The 14,771-nt window shown below is 53.4% G+C and overlaps 1 protein-coding gene across 3 annotated transcripts in view; it reads left to right on the forward strand.

The window, feature by feature from the left end:
• PNLIP (pancreatic lipase) overlaps positions 1–14,771 on the forward strand; it is a 52,741-nt gene that overhangs the window by 22,143 nt on the left and 15,827 nt on the right. Inside the window, exons 5-13 of one of the 3 annotated variants that reach the window (XM_084903425.1) lie at positions 263–397; positions 2,093–2,201; positions 2,743–2,862; positions 2,963–3,082; positions 4,497–4,615; positions 5,569–5,698; positions 5,949–6,057; positions 6,644–6,811; positions 7,423–7,542. In XM_084903425.1, the coding sequence (XP_084759551.1) occupies positions 263–397; positions 2,093–2,201; positions 2,743–2,862; positions 2,963–3,082; positions 4,497–4,615; positions 5,569–5,698; positions 5,949–6,057; positions 6,644–6,811; positions 7,423–7,486 (1,074 nt within the window). In that variant the 3' untranslated portion in view covers positions 7,487–7,542. Of the gene's footprint in view, positions 1–262; positions 398–2,092; positions 2,202–2,742; positions 2,863–2,962; positions 3,083–4,496; positions 4,616–5,568; positions 5,699–5,948; positions 6,058–6,643; positions 6,812–7,422; positions 14,410–14,687; positions 14,746–14,771 lie in introns of those variants that run through there. The other 2 variants (XM_084903424.1, XM_084903423.1) reach the window with 2 other exon arrangements.

Here is a 14,771-nt window from a genome sequence, read left to right on the forward strand (position 1 = left end):
ACCTAAGCAACCTTATTGAATTTCGGGGGGGGTGAGAAAACCAGAGCGGCCAGCTTTCCTACCAGCTGAAGAGAGAACCTGTTTGCATTCACCGGGGGTGACTCCTAACGGACAACAGGTTTCCCTGCGTCTCGTTGATCCCAGCGCCCACCTGGCCAGGACAGGGCACGGCCAGTGTGGTAGCTGCTAGCGACGGTCCCTGAGCCCTGGCTGGGTGTGGCTTCACGGCTGGAGCGCGGTAACGCCCGTTGTCTCCCACTAGAACATGTTCGAGGTGGAGGAGGTGAACTGCATCTGCGTGGACTGGAAGAAGGGCTCGCAGACCACCTACTCGCAGGCCGTCAGCAACGTGCGTGTGGTGGGCGCCCAGGTGGCCCAGATGCTGGACGTGCTCAAGGTGCGTGGAGGGGCCGGTGGGCCGCCCGGGAGGCAGGGGCCCCTGGCCTCACTTGGGTCAAGATGCCGCTGGCATTATAGGTTTAAAGAGGAACAAGAAAGAATTGCTGATTCTCCTACCATCTTATTTTGAAAACTCTGCAAGTCACCTTAGTGGATTTTTCTGAGAGGGTGGGAAAGCGCTAAGAGCTCACCCTGGGGGCTTTGTAAAATGTATACATTTTTATTGATTTTAGAGAGAAAGGGACAAGGAGAGAGAGACAGAAACATCAGTGATGTGAGAGAATCATTGATCAGCTGCCGTCTGGGGATTGAGCCTGCAACCGCATGTGCCCTTGATCAGAATCGAACCTGGGACCCTTCAGTCTGAAGGCAAACGCTCTATCCACTGAGCCACACCGGCTAGGGTCACACTGGGGGCTTTTATAATGCCTTTGATTAACAGACAAGAAAAGCTGAGGCCCAGAAAGCTTAGCTGGTTTGCCCCCCAAAATCATGGAGCAGATGAATATGAGCTATCTCTGGGCCCCCAAGCATCTAGCTCCAGGGGTCCCACCATACCAAGTGGGCTCTGTTTGGGGGGAACAGCTTGTCTGGGGAAGCCAGTGGAGCCAAAGGACTGTGTACACGTTAGCAGATACCACTCCACTGGCCTGTTGTTGGGGGTTCTGTTGATGGCGGGAAACCCCTTCTGCACAATCAATTCAGCTGTGTCTTCCTTTCCCCTAATGCTTTGTCTCAGTCACTAATGCTCAGTGACTCTTTTGTCTACCACAGCAGTCGGCAAACTGAGGCTCGAGAGCCACATGTGGCTCTTTGGCCCCTTGAGTGTGGCTCTTCCACAAAATACCACGTGTGGGTGCGCACATACAGTGCGATTGAAACTTCGTGGCCCATGTGCAGAAGTCGGTTTTCGGCTCTCAAAAGAAATTTCAGTCATTGTACTGTTGATATTTGGCTCCGTTGACTAATGAGTTTGCCGACCACTGGTCTACCACATGAAGGCCCCAGCAGCTTCTGTGTTACAGTTCAAGGGTCCATGAAAGAACCAACTGGTCCTAACTACCCCACAGCAATCCAAACCTGGGTGTTCGTACTAGAGGCACTGGAGACCAATAAACGAGTATGTTTGGGTAAACATCAGTGAGACCAACATGAGCCAACTCTTCATACCTGTGTTATATTTGTTCATCCACTATTTGGGGGTACGGTGTCAGGAGCTGTGCTAGGAGGAGGAGAGGATGGATGAGGGCCCAGGCCCTGGAGGAGCTCATAGTGGAGGTTTGGCAATAGGGTGTGGTCAGGTTCTGGTGCGGAGAGTCCTGGGCTGAATGGAAGCAGGTGGGTGGGTGTGTGGGGCTGTTCCAGATGGGGCAGGAGTGGGCCTGATGTGAGCTTTGGGGACGAGAACTGGGCAAGTAGCTGGGGAGATGGACAACCCCAGGAAGAGGATTCTGAACGTGGCCCAGAGATCAGAGACCATGACATATTTGAGGATCTGAAAGTTCCCCAAAGGGTTTGCTAGAGAAGAGTCTAGAAGGACCCGTGTTGAGTCAGGAAAGCTCTGAGCTTGGACTTGATGCTAAGGGGAGAGGGAGCCATGGAAGGCCTCAGCAGAGGAATAACAGTATCAGGTTTACACGACCCAAAAACCACTGCACAGAAATGTCCTCAAAATGCCATCTTCCCTCTGCAGACAAACTACAGCTATTCCCTCTCCCAAGTTCAGCTCATCGGCCACAGCCTGGGAGCCCACGTGGCCGGAGAGGCAGGGAGCAGGACTCCAGGCCTGGGCAGGATCACTGGTAAGCTCCAAGCGGTGGGGCTCTGAGTTTTGTCCCCAGTAATCCCACGACATAGTACAGGACTGCAGCCCAACTCAGCAATGGCCCCAAGGAGACTGTCCCCTTGGCCACGGCAGGGAGCTTACACCGAGCACTTCAGGAGTCCCCCCTGAAAACAGGGGGTGGTGGCTTCGTTCCTCTGTTTCTCTCTGCTACTTCCGCCTCAGATCCTGTCTCTTCTCTCTAAAATCAGGTCTCCTGGTGATGTGAGTTCCTCAGCAGGATTGGGCACCCAGGAAAAGACAGAGTTAGGCTGGTATGAACATGGGCTGGTATAATTCAGAAGGGTCCATATTCTTCATCTGCCCTTCCCTATCCATGCCGCTGGAGCCTTCCTGCCATGAGCAATTGAGACTCTGTGTCCAAGGGGCCATGGCACTGGACACTTCCCGGTTGTAGCACCTCTTTGGTTAGACGACATGTGGCCTGAGCAACTATACATCTCGGTCCCGTGGGCACCACAGCAAGGCCTGTTGCCTGCAGCACTGACCATCTCTCTTAGGGTTGGATCCGGTAGAAGCAAGCTTCCAGGGCACTCCTGAAGAGGTCCGACTTGATGCCTCCGACGCTGCCTTTGTGGACGTGATCCACACGGATGCAGCTCCTCTGATCCCCTCCATGGGTGAGGCCATTGATGCCCCAGCCCTGCGCATGTGCATTTGGCTTTTACCCAGAAGAGCCTTGCCCTGAAGGAAAGCTCGTTGCTGTTCCCAACATTTCAGGTTTTGGAACGAGTCAACTGATAGGCCACCTTGACTTCTTCCCCAACGGTGGAGAAGAAATGCCGGGGTGCAAGAAGAATGTCTTGTCACAGATTGTGGACCTGGATGGCATCTGGTCAGGTAAAGCAGTGCCTTTCCCATAAGCAGATCTTAATAAATGAAACACCCTGCTCTTTACAAATATACAGCCCCTCTTCTAGACCTTATTTCTGAAAACTATAGCTGTATATCACTTGTTATATCTAAGCTCTACTGATTTTGTACTTCCTTAAACATGGTTGTGTGCAAGCAACAAAGAATGACCAAACTGTTGCTTAAAGCTCTAACTCCAACAACAAATTGGTAGATACACATAGCAAAGTAAGGAAAAACGATAGAAGGTAACATCCTGACTCAAAGAGAATGTGTCTGCCGATTTCTCCCTTGGGAGTCAGGGGTATGCTTCAAGCTTATGCAAGTGGCGTCGTTTCAGTGTCCATGGCAAAACCATTTGCACAGTGAGAGCCACTATTCCTCGGTGTTGGGTCAAGAATGAGAAGCAATCACATCTTAGGAAGGTTAGCGCGGAGACTGGGCTATTCGAGGTGGTCAGTCTCTATCATTGATCAAGTGCGCTAGGATAAAGGGCATTTTTCAGATGTGGCTCTGACTCTGTACCTAATAATGTTAAAAGTACTATGGATAGGCAAATTTTCAGCCAGAGGCATCATTTGGCATCATGTAGGTCAAAACCCTTAGTGATCTGACCAAATCTAAGGAATAAAGGTTTTTATTGAACTCAATCAAAATGGTTTGGCCAGTATGGACACTATCTAAGCAAATATTAAGAATACGACTTGTAGGTTTGTCTTTGATAGCTTTGTGAGGGCTTGTATGGTTAGGGCAGCCTAAACACTCCATCAGTGATGGCCAAGCAAGTTCAGCCCAGGCCTGGAAGGTAGGAATCGGTCCCTTGGCTGGAGTTATGGAAGCCAAGGAGGATAGTAAGGAGTGAGATCCTGGGAGAGGGAGAGGGATGCTCATAGACAGCCACCTAAAGCTACTCAACCCCCCTTTCCATTTGCATGAAAGTGTTGTCACCCTGGTTTTAGCAGGTCTAGGAGGTCAACGTCACATCTGGTTGTGTCTTCAAGGACCTTCAGCTTGGTGCCTTGGACACAGGATGGCAGAGGGTGGAGGCGTGGACTCACGAACCACGTGGGCTTGGGTTTAATTCCCAGCTCAGCCATTTACAAGCTGTACACTGAAGTCTGAGCGTGTACTCTATAGATCTTTCTGCAGTTAGGGATGGGATGGTATCCACCTCCTGGGAAGGGTGAGGAGGATGTGGACAATCCATGCGACGTTCTCAGTACCATTGCCCAGCACGCAGAAAGCACCCACTATGTGCGAGCTGCATGAATGTGGCTGGATGCGGGACTTCCTTGCATTTCTGAAAATACAGTCCCACCTTGGAACCATCCCACCTGGAGAGGCAGAGAGGTTGTTACAGTTCCCTGACCCCCTGTGCGGACTTCTTCTTTTGTTTCCCCAGGAACCAAGGACTTTGTGGCTTGCAATCACCTCAGAAGCTACAAGTATTACACAGACAGCATCCTCAATCCTGATGGGTTCACTGCGTACCCCTGCGCTACCTACAAGGCCTTTAAGTCTGTGAGTTATTGCCCCACGCCGAGTCCCACTGTGGGACTGTTGTCCAGCTGGGTTTGGAATCTGTGGTACCTGCTCTCCTGGTTCTGACCCTCCTCTCCTAGGTTTGACTGGCCCATCAGAGTTCCTGGTCCTGAGGGGCAGAGGGATGCAAAGCTTAAGGCAGGCGGTGGCTAGCACTCTAGATGAGTCACGTGGGTGAGTGAGGAAGACTCTGGAAAATCAGAGAAAAGAGCAGTCCATTCGAAGACGCAGAAAGGCTTCCTGTAGGAGGCAATGTCTGACTCTGGCTAGTAAAATCACATTTCGAAGGGAGAGAAGGAGTGTCCGTGTCTGGCCAGGGCAGAGCAAGAATAGAAGAATGCCAAGAGGTGAATTCACATGAGGTGCGAAGTGGTGGTGGGAGGAAAGACGGAGGCTGGGGTTCAATGCCAGGCTGGGACTTAGTGTGTAAGCAGCTAGCATCGAAGGGAGCGATGGAGGGAATGGCCTTCCGGAGCCTGCCTGCTCCGGCTCAGGAGAGCCAGTGGGAGCTGTTTCTTCCCACCGCCACATTTGGCGACATCGTGTTGGTAGCCTGGAAATGGCCACCGTCAGAGTATTTACACCAGGGCAATTGGCAGCCACTGCAATGGGGATTAGTTGGGGTTTGGTTTGGTTTTGTCCCACAGTTGGCTGTTAATCACTCACTGGCACATCACTCCCTGGAAGGTATAATGGATCTAACACGGGGCCCACTATTTTCTAAAGATGGGCATCCTTCTTTTCTAAAGCTCCCCAGGCAGTTCTAATGTAATGTGCACCGGGCGTGGGAAGGTAATTTTGAGATCATCTCTTCCAGTCTCCTTCTGCTTACAAATGAAGAAGCTCACACTGTGGGAGGATTGTTCCCCTGGATGCAGGGATCTTAAAAAGACAAATTCACTCCTCACAGCCTGAGTGTCTCTTCTTATTAGAACAAGTGCTTTCCCTGCCCAGACGAGGGGTGCCCGCAGATGGGCCACTACGCCGACAGATTCGCTGACAAGGTGACCCCGGAGCACCACAAATTCTTCCTGAACACGGGCGATTCCAGCAACTTTGCCCGTAAGTTGCACCTCGACTCTCCCTCCGGGGAAAGAAAGCTTTGTTTCTGTTCTAAGCGAAGGGCAGATCTGAGGGGAGACATTACTAAATACGTATTTCCCGTCAGGACCTACTTTGAGTTGCAAGATTAACACGTAGAATCTCTTACACTTGGATGCCTCCATCGATGTCAGGGACAGAGACAGGCATCTGAGATGTGGGTCAAGTATTTTGTGCATGAATAACCCGGACTCTTCCATCCCCCGTGCAGGCTGGAGATACGGGGTTTCCATCACCATGTCTGGGAGAATGGTCACTGGTGAGGTCAAAGTCGCTCTGTTTGGAGAAAAGGGTAACACTCGCCAATATGACATCTTCAGGTAAATTTCCTCTCTTAGCGCCCTATCTCATCTGATGACATACAGGGCCTTCAGATCCATCGCTCAAATGCTCATCATCTCTTTATCTGTCATGGATTTTAAATTCTTCCCTTTATGAACTGAACTTCATTTCAGACTCTCACTAACGACTTTTTCCCCTTTATTATAAATCCAGGCATTTCATTCTTTCTCACGCAATAGATCATGTTTTTAAAACACAAATCTAATTATTACTCCAAATATCATGCTTTCTACTTTGTTTAATAGCATGTGCTTACGTTAAACCAAGTGGGTAACTTGTCACTATATAAATAATTCTTCCAGAAAAAAAAAAAAAGAAAAAAAAAAACATGTGAAGGAGTTATATAATTTTCTATAAGAAAGCTTTGACAAGAAATTGACCTGAGTTTGAGTAACCAGCACTTAAATAATGGTTTGATTTCTGGCTTTTCCATGTCTCCATCCTTTATTTGGGAATCAATTTGGAAAAATACTCCCATTAATTTAGAGTAGGAAAGAGCGGCATGGCCTTATTTGGTCCCTGGGAGTTGGTTCTGTGAAGAAAACGCTCCTATTTCTCTTCAAGGGGGGTCCTCAAACCAGGCTCCACCCATTCCAATGAGTTTGACGCAGACCTGGACGTGGGAACAATCCAGAAGGTCAAGTTCCTTTGGAATAACCACGTGGTGAACCCCACCCTCCCCAAAGTGGGTGCATCCAAGATCACCGTGCAAAAGGGAGACGAGAAGACTGTGTATGTATCTTGGCCGGCTTGTGCGGATGGGTGTTTGCAGAGATTCCTGTCTGTAGGGACAACTCAGCCCAGAAAGTCGGGTAATGGAAGGCAAGGTCAAGAGAGGTCTGAAATGGGACTCTACCAAGGAGATATGGCCGATGGCATCAGATATTTGCTTCTTGGTTCTTCCCTGTGTTAACGGAGAGTCTTCTGTGCCACGGTTCCCTCTCCTGTGATGTAAGACTCATGAGGACCCCACTAAGTATCATTGCCTACAGCCAGTGAGAGACCAATGTACCGTAGCTACTAGACTGGTCAGCCAGGTCCCCAGAGAGGCCTAGCTGGGGTGAGCCCAGCGGGAAACCAGGGCCTGCAAGTGCTTGTGGAGAAGAGGGGACAGAGGACCCAGAGGCCAGGGCCACTTCTGAGTAATGGCTGGCCTGGCCCAGAGCCCAGCTGCCTGTCACTGGCAGCCCAGAAGGCAACCCCTTCTCCAGCGATTGGCTGAGGCTGTCACCCTAACGCTTCCCTCCTTGCTTTGGAATTGCCAATCAGCAAATCCCTTTGCTGAACAATCCAATCACCACGTAAGCAAGCCCAGCACTTAAAGAGGTTCCTTTTTTCCGCAGGTACAACTTCTGTAGCAAAGACATTGTGAGGGAAGACGTCCTGCTCACTCTCACGCCCTGTTAGAGGCCAGGCACAATGGGTCGCTGTGTCAACATCAATAAAATCCAATGATGCATCCACCTCCGCACAGTCTGTCTCTGGTGTCAGCTCCCCCTGCAGGGACATTTGGGAACTGAACATCTTAAAATTCCCAAATGTCCTGAGCATTTTCATCCTTTGGGTTTCTTGCGGTTGATTCTGACCACACTCCCTTTCCCCTCAGCTTCTTTGGTCCTTGTGGCCATGGTTCCTGCCTCACCTGAGAGGTGGGTGCTTGTGCCTCAGCAAAGCCTTTCACCAGACAGGCGAGGAAACTGAGGCTCAGCTTGGGGGTCTTGCTGTTCAAGCACACAGGCTGAATGAGAGTCCCCTCAGGACTGAGGGCCGGGCCCCTAACTCCAACTCCATATCTTCTCCCTGACTCTGCCATCACCTTGAGGGATCATGGAAGGCATGCTGTAACATGGAAGGACCATGCTGTAACATGGAAAGAACATGCCATAACCAAGAAAGGACCATGCTATGACATGAAAAGGCATGCTGTGACATGGGAAGGCATGCTGTGACATGGGAAGGACCATGTTATGACGTGGCCTTCGTGGTGGTAAATTCTATGGTGATAGGACCACTTGGTGGCCCGGCTCTTGGTGAGGTATAGGGCTCCAGCACATTTGCAGAGCACACAGAAGCTTCCAGGCCCCTGTCCCTGGGCCGGCTGCCTTAGAGCCCTCTCTGCCTGCCTGGCAGGCACCACCCCTGGGTAGCCAGCACCGAGGACGAAAGGCTTCTAAGAGGAGAGAGACTTCCTGTCACTCTATGGTCCCAAATCACCAAGGAGCCCTCTGCAGCTCAGACCTCCCTGTGGGCCCCCCTACACGGGTGTTCTCCTGGGAGGGGGGATTCTTTAAGGTGGCCCGGCCTGTCCCGTGGTCATCCCCAGGGGACTGTGCAGGTCTGGGCAAGTCACCCCTCCCCAGAGAGCCTCCCCTCTTGGCCACTAGGCCTCCCATCCCACACGGCGGTTCCATCGGATGTTGTGAAGAATAAAGGAACGATGGTAGTAAGGGCCTTACAGAGCAGGCACGAGGCAAGTGCTCAGTGAAAGCGGTAATGGTGAGGGTGGGCTCGGGGGGCACTGGGCAGGAGCCCCTTGCTCACAGTTCTGCCCTGAACGACACCCTGGACAAAGCAGCACCATCCTGGCAAAAGTGCTCCATCAGCAGAGTGCTACCAGCCACCAGCTCGGGGCTGGCTCTGGAGGGCGAGGAGAGCAGAGCCTTCTATCCAGGCCTCTTCCACGCAGGCCTCCAGGCGAGCACAGGGGGAGGGATGCCCGAAGCAAGGCCGTCCCAGGACAGGGTGGCCCGGAGCGGGAGGAGCCAGGCGGGGAAGGCTCGGCACCACCCTCGGGTCTGAGCCAAAGATTGTAAGAAGACGGCAGGCTGGGAGGCCAGCCAGGAGGAGGAGGTGCCTGCGGTATCCAGGCAAGAGGAGAGAGGACCGTGAGGACAGAGAGGAAACCGGAGGCATAATGGAGGGGGCGGGACTGGTTGGCCACAGGTGAGGGCCTGTCTCACCTCCTCCCCAGGCTCACAGACATGGCAGGGCTGGGCACAGGCCTTCGTAAAGCGCCTTCGGGTGATTCCCACGTGGAGCCGGCTGGGATACAGTATTCCGTGATATGCAAACAGGAGCTCCACTCCCAGGGCTAAAGGCCTACTCATCTCTGGGAAATTATTAATTTTGTGTTTTGATGACAATCCACATTGTCACCCAGGAAACAGACAGAGCTCTCTCTCGCCTGCGGTCCTCTGCCGCAGACTCTTGTTGCCGGGGTGGCTGTGCAGTGAAGTGAGGCTCATGAGAGGGTCCCTAGGGGTGAGAACTTGTAGCCAGGCAGCCTCCACGTGTGCACTGAGGCCCAGGCCCGGGAAACCTGGGGCTGGGACTGACACTGGGCGCCATGCCCAGGTCCCCGGCTTTGAGAGCAGAGAGTGGGCGCTGGGACCTCGAGGAGCACACGTGGAGAAGAGGGAGGGATGGTGGAGGACTGAGCCTGACGGGTGGGAGGCAGGCCTGGAGGGAGACCCCGGGGACAGGGTCCTCGGGGCAGATGGAGAGGCAGCCGCCTCCCTGACAGGGGAACCGCAGGGGCAGGTGCTCAGAAGAGGGAAAAGCACATTCACTCCAGAACAGCGAGTCCTTCTTCCATGGATGTGACTATACAGTGTGTGTATGTGTGTGTGTGTGGGCGGGGGGGTGGGGGTGTGTGTGGGGGGGGGGGAGAATGATGAAGCTGGCAGCGGCCACGGGGTGGCCTGGTGAGTCACCTCAGGCTGTCGTAACGAAGTGCCACCAACTGGATGACTCAGACAAGGACTGGGTGACTCAAACAATAAAATGCTTTCTCTCACAGTCCCAGCCTGGGCTCCGCAGGCCTGGCTCCGGGCAGATCTCTGGGAAGGGCTGCCATGCCTCCCCTCCAGGGGCTGCCCAACCTTGGCCCCGCCTCGGCTGGGGGAAGCATCGCCAGCTCCTTCCTTCACGTCCACACGGTGTTCTCCCTGCGTGCCTGTCACTGTGGCCGAATGTCCCCTTTTGTAAGGACACCAGCCAGCCGGACCCGACTCCTCTTTCCGCATCTCCACACAGGGTCCTCCTCTCAGATCCTGGGGGTTAGGACTCCCGACATATCCTTTGGGGGACCATAATCCAACCCCTAACAGTGACCACCTTGGTGTGCCTGGTTTAGGAGCTTGGACGCCACCTAAATTCTACCTGGTACCCCACGGTCTTCTCTTTAGTAAAGGCCCAGTGACAAAGCGGGCCCGGTGTCGGTGCCGCATGAGGCCAGGGACGGAGGATGCTCTGCTCACTGGTAAGAACGGCCCTCCAGGCGGGAAGGGCGCCCCGCACGTCGCAGCCACATAAACGAGACATAAGTGCCTGGCCGGTGCAGCTCAGTGGTTGAGCTCATCCCATGCACCAGAAGGTCACAGGTTCGATTCTCGGTCAGGACATATGCCTGGGATTGTGGGCTTGATCCCCAGTAGGGGGTGTGCAGGAGGCAGCTGATCAATGTTCTCTGTCTCTACATATCTCTCTCCCCCCTCCCCTTGCCTTCTCTCTCTCTCTCTCTCTCTCTCTCTCTCTCTCTCTCTCTCTCTCTCTCTCTCTCTCCTCTCTCTCTCTCCTCTCTCTCTCTCTCTCTCTCTCTCTTTCTCTCTCTCTCTCCTCTCTCTCTCTCCTCTCCTCTCTCTCTCTCTCTCTCTCTCTCTCTCTCTCTCTCTCTCTGAAATCCATAAAAACATATTTAAAAAAAAAAACACAAAAAAAGGCCCGCATGCATGAACAAACACGTGAGGCATGCCTCTGAGGGCATAGGGAGCACACAGGATTAAGCTGGGAGGAAGCTGCAGGGAGGATGACCTGCAGGGGAGGACCTAGAGAGAGGTGATGGCAGCCTGGCCAGGGCAAGGCGAGGACAAGGCCATAGGACTGGAGGGCACACATCAGAGAGGTGCCGAAGCAGAGGAATGAACAAACTTTCAACAGGCCCAGGTGCAGGAGGAGGCCCCAAGCTACCCCCGTGCCCCCGGCAGCTGCTATGCCAGCTGGCATGGCTCCCCCAGGCCCTGACCCTGTTGCCACCCGCCAACAGGTGGCCGTGAGTGACTTTTCCCACAGGTGCTGGCCTTCCCCTTCTTCCCAGGGCACACAGCTGGCGGGATCTCAGAACCTCAGGTCCCCTGAAAGGAGATGGGAGCTGAGCTGGCCCTGCCATGGCAGGCAAATGGGAGACAGCCCGGGGCACCCCTGGCATGCTTTAGGCCACCCTGCCAGAGAGACCGGTGGTGGTGGGGGCAGCTTGATACAGGGACAATGTTCCTAAATCAATGGTCTAGATTCTCCCCATTTCACAGGTCATCCACTGACACCTACAAAAGGAGAGGGCAGCAGCACAGTAAGAGGTGGAGCCCTACAACCAATGGCTGCTCTTCCAATTGCCCTTAAAGGAAGCCCTTTACCCTCTCAGGACCTTGGTGGTCTTGGCTGTAAAATGGGACTGAATGGGAGCTCTATTTCTTGAGCATTGACAGCTCTAAGAGCTCCGGTTTGATCACTGCCATCTCCTCCCAGGACACCGCTTGACCTAGGCCACCCGACTGCTTTCCGACGCTCAGCCCTCAGACCCTGTCCTCAGGGTTACACTCCCCAGATGTGTTTGCTCAGCTTCTTCTCATTACCTTGGGTTTTGTCAACTCCCGGGTGATATCTTATCCTCAGGAAGGGGGGTTCGGATGGTGAGCTCCCTCGGTGACCGTTGCTTGAATAGAAAAGGAAAGTCTTTTCTCTCGGTTTCAGTTTCCAAAATTTCTTATAGGAGCCCAGATTTGAAAAGGACCTTCAGCCTAAACCAGTTTGGCTCAGTGGATAGAGCGTCGGTCTGCAGACTGAAAGGTCCCAGGTTCAATTCTGGTCAGGGGCGTGTACATTGGTTGCAGTCACATCCCCAGTAGCGGGTGTGCAGGAGGCAGCTGGTCAATGTTTCTCTCTCATTGACGTTTCTGGCTCTCTATCTCTCTCCCTTCCTCTCTGTAAAATATCAATAAAATATATTTTAAAAATAAGAAGAAGAAGAAGAAGAAGAAGAAGAAGAAGAAGAAGAAGAAGAGAAAGAAAGAAAGAAAGAAAGAAAGAAAGAAAGAAAGAAAGAAAGAAAAAGGACCTTCAAAGTAGATCCTCTAATCAACCTTCACCTGATTCTTGGCTTCTGTCCACCTCTGCTCAAATTGTAATGTTACACAGGCGAGAAGGGGAGCAAACCCCACTGAGAAACTCCTGATTTCCAATGACTCTGACCTTTCGGAAGTTTTTCCTTACAGTGAGCAAATCTGTCTTGATGAGTCCCTGGAGGACAAGGTGACCACCATCTGCCCTTGGCACCTAGAACAGGGCCCAGTGACCTGGAAATAGCAAGGGTTGAACCAACACCCTCTCCTTTCTCTCCAGCTCTGCCCTCTGGTGGTGGCTGTTGACCAGATGAAATGCCAGGTGAGCAGTTCCATGATTCCTGGACTAACCAGGAGGGCATGGTGAGGGGACCCATTGATTACTTGAAGATAATATACTAAACCTTTGGCAAAAACTACACCCAAACCACAGAATAGGTTGGCTGCTACCAGTGTGGGTTGCAAAACCAGGAACTCAAGAACAACACAATTCTGAGCCCTTCCCCGACGCGGACAGAAATCCTCACTGTGGAGTCAGGAAAGGAAGGAACCCAAAGCCTAGCTCGTCCCCCTACGTGGACCCCGGGCCTCTGAACCACATCCTTCCTCAGGGGAGAGTCCAGTGGCCAGCTGCCCCTGTGAGGAGCCCCAGTGGCAACGAGATGGCCTCCTCCAAGGGCTTATCTGAGGGACCAGTTACAGAGGGGGCCAGGGCTCAGCAGCAGCTGGGAGCTCTCACATCCTGGTAGCCTGAAGCCTGAAGGAAGGGAGATGTCATAAGAACATGGAAGGTGCTGGGTCCATGAGAGGGAGCTGCAGTCCTCAGGAGAGAAGTGCAATGTTGCCCAACCCTTACCTCCTCCCCTCTGATCTGATCCCCCTGAGGCGCCTCCCATTGGCTGAACCCAACCAGAGGGCCAAGGGCAAGGCCAAGGGAGGCCACAGAAGTATCCTCCCGGCCACAGGGCAAGGAGGGGGAGGCAGGAGAGATCTGGAAGTCATCCAGCTCACCAGCCCCGTGAGTCATTCGCTTCCAAGGTCCCATCCTCTCCTCCAGCAGTGCCTGCTCCACCAGTGACCATGGTACCTGCCAGGTTGCTGTGCTAGGCTCTGGCCACACCAGAATGACCATACACACCGCGACCCTTTCACGAAGGCAAGGTCTAAACAGTCACGGAAATATGCTTACCAGCTGGGATCTGTCCCGTGGAAGAAAGATGGGAACATGATTAGGATGTAAAGGAAGACCTGGTGCCACTCTGGGCAGTGAGGAAGGCCTCTTGGCCGAGGGCGGATGCTTAAAACAAAAGGAGTGGGGATGGTACGTTTTGGGAAGGGGAAACAGAATAATATGCAAAGACCCCGGGGTGGGCACTTCCAAAAACTTCACACAGGGCCAGCCTGGCAGGCACACCTGGAATTCAATGAGCGACAGAGAGGAACTCAGCCCAGTTGTGTGGCGGTGTAGCTCAGTGGTTGAGTGTCAACCTATGAACCAGGAGGTCGTGGTTCAATTCCAGGTCAGGGCACATGTCCGGGTTGCAGGCTTGGTCCCTGATCCTGCAAGAGGTAGGCCGGGCCACCTCTGCCTTCTTATCTCCAGGTCAAAGTTCAGTCCACGCAGCTCAGAAATAGTTTGGAAACAGACGATATGTTTTCCAAACAAAGCTGTCGACTTACACAGTGTTTGTTTCACGCTTTCTTATTCAACAGGGTTGTCTTTGTTTTTGTTCTCTGTCCAGGTCCCTGGGAGGCTGCTCTCCACCCAGCCCACCCCCGGAGAAGGGGAGACGCGTGTCCTCAGACCCAGGCCCCTCCCGGGACCAGCAAACCTGCAGACCCCCGTTCCTGCCGTCCCCACCGGCACCGAGACCGCTTGGGCTCCCGTCTCCGAAGGGATTTTGAACAGGAGGCTTGATGCTCCCTGTTCTCACCCGGAAACACAATATTTTGGCAGTTGAACCTGTAGATTCAGACTAACAGGGTCCTTTCTTGTCCCCAAAGTCTGTTTTTGTTTTTCCCCCCCTCCAATCTCACTTTATAAATAGCCCCACTCCCCGGCTGAGCTGACTTATGTGTTTATGATAATCTCGGTGCAAAGCACACTTATCTATCATCCTGTCATTCCTCCTAAAGAGTCCAAAGGATAAATCCGGGTTATAAAAGGCCACGGCCACCCTGAGGCAGAGCAGAGCGCAGCGCAGGTGTCACACAGTAAGTCATCGCTGTGCCCAGGCAGGGCGCTTGGCAGGGTCGGGCGGCTAGAGGGACGTGGCCCAGGGGGAGCAGCCACTGTGCGAGGAGGACCCCGCCTCCGGTTCTGCAGAGGGGCTGCCCCTGCCCTGGGTGGGGAGGCCTCAGTCTCAGGGCCCCCGCCTGGAGGGACAGCCCGATCGGACACAGGCACCCGGCTGCCCTGGGCTACAGGCCCCGGCCCTGTCTGGGTTGGACAACGGTCCACTGTCTGTGTGTCTGTGTTTCCATCCATGCAGATGCTGCCCTCCTGGATCGTGGGCCTCCTCCTGCTGGCCCCACTGGCCACCGTCAGAGGTAGGAGGCTGTCCCATCCCCAGGGG

The sequence above is a fragment of the Pipistrellus hanaki genome (assembly GCF_964339955.1).
Source record: "Pipistrellus hanaki genome assembly, chromosome: 14".
Classification (NCBI taxonomy): domain Eukaryota; kingdom Metazoa; phylum Chordata; class Mammalia; order Chiroptera; family Vespertilionidae; genus Pipistrellus; species Pipistrellus hanaki.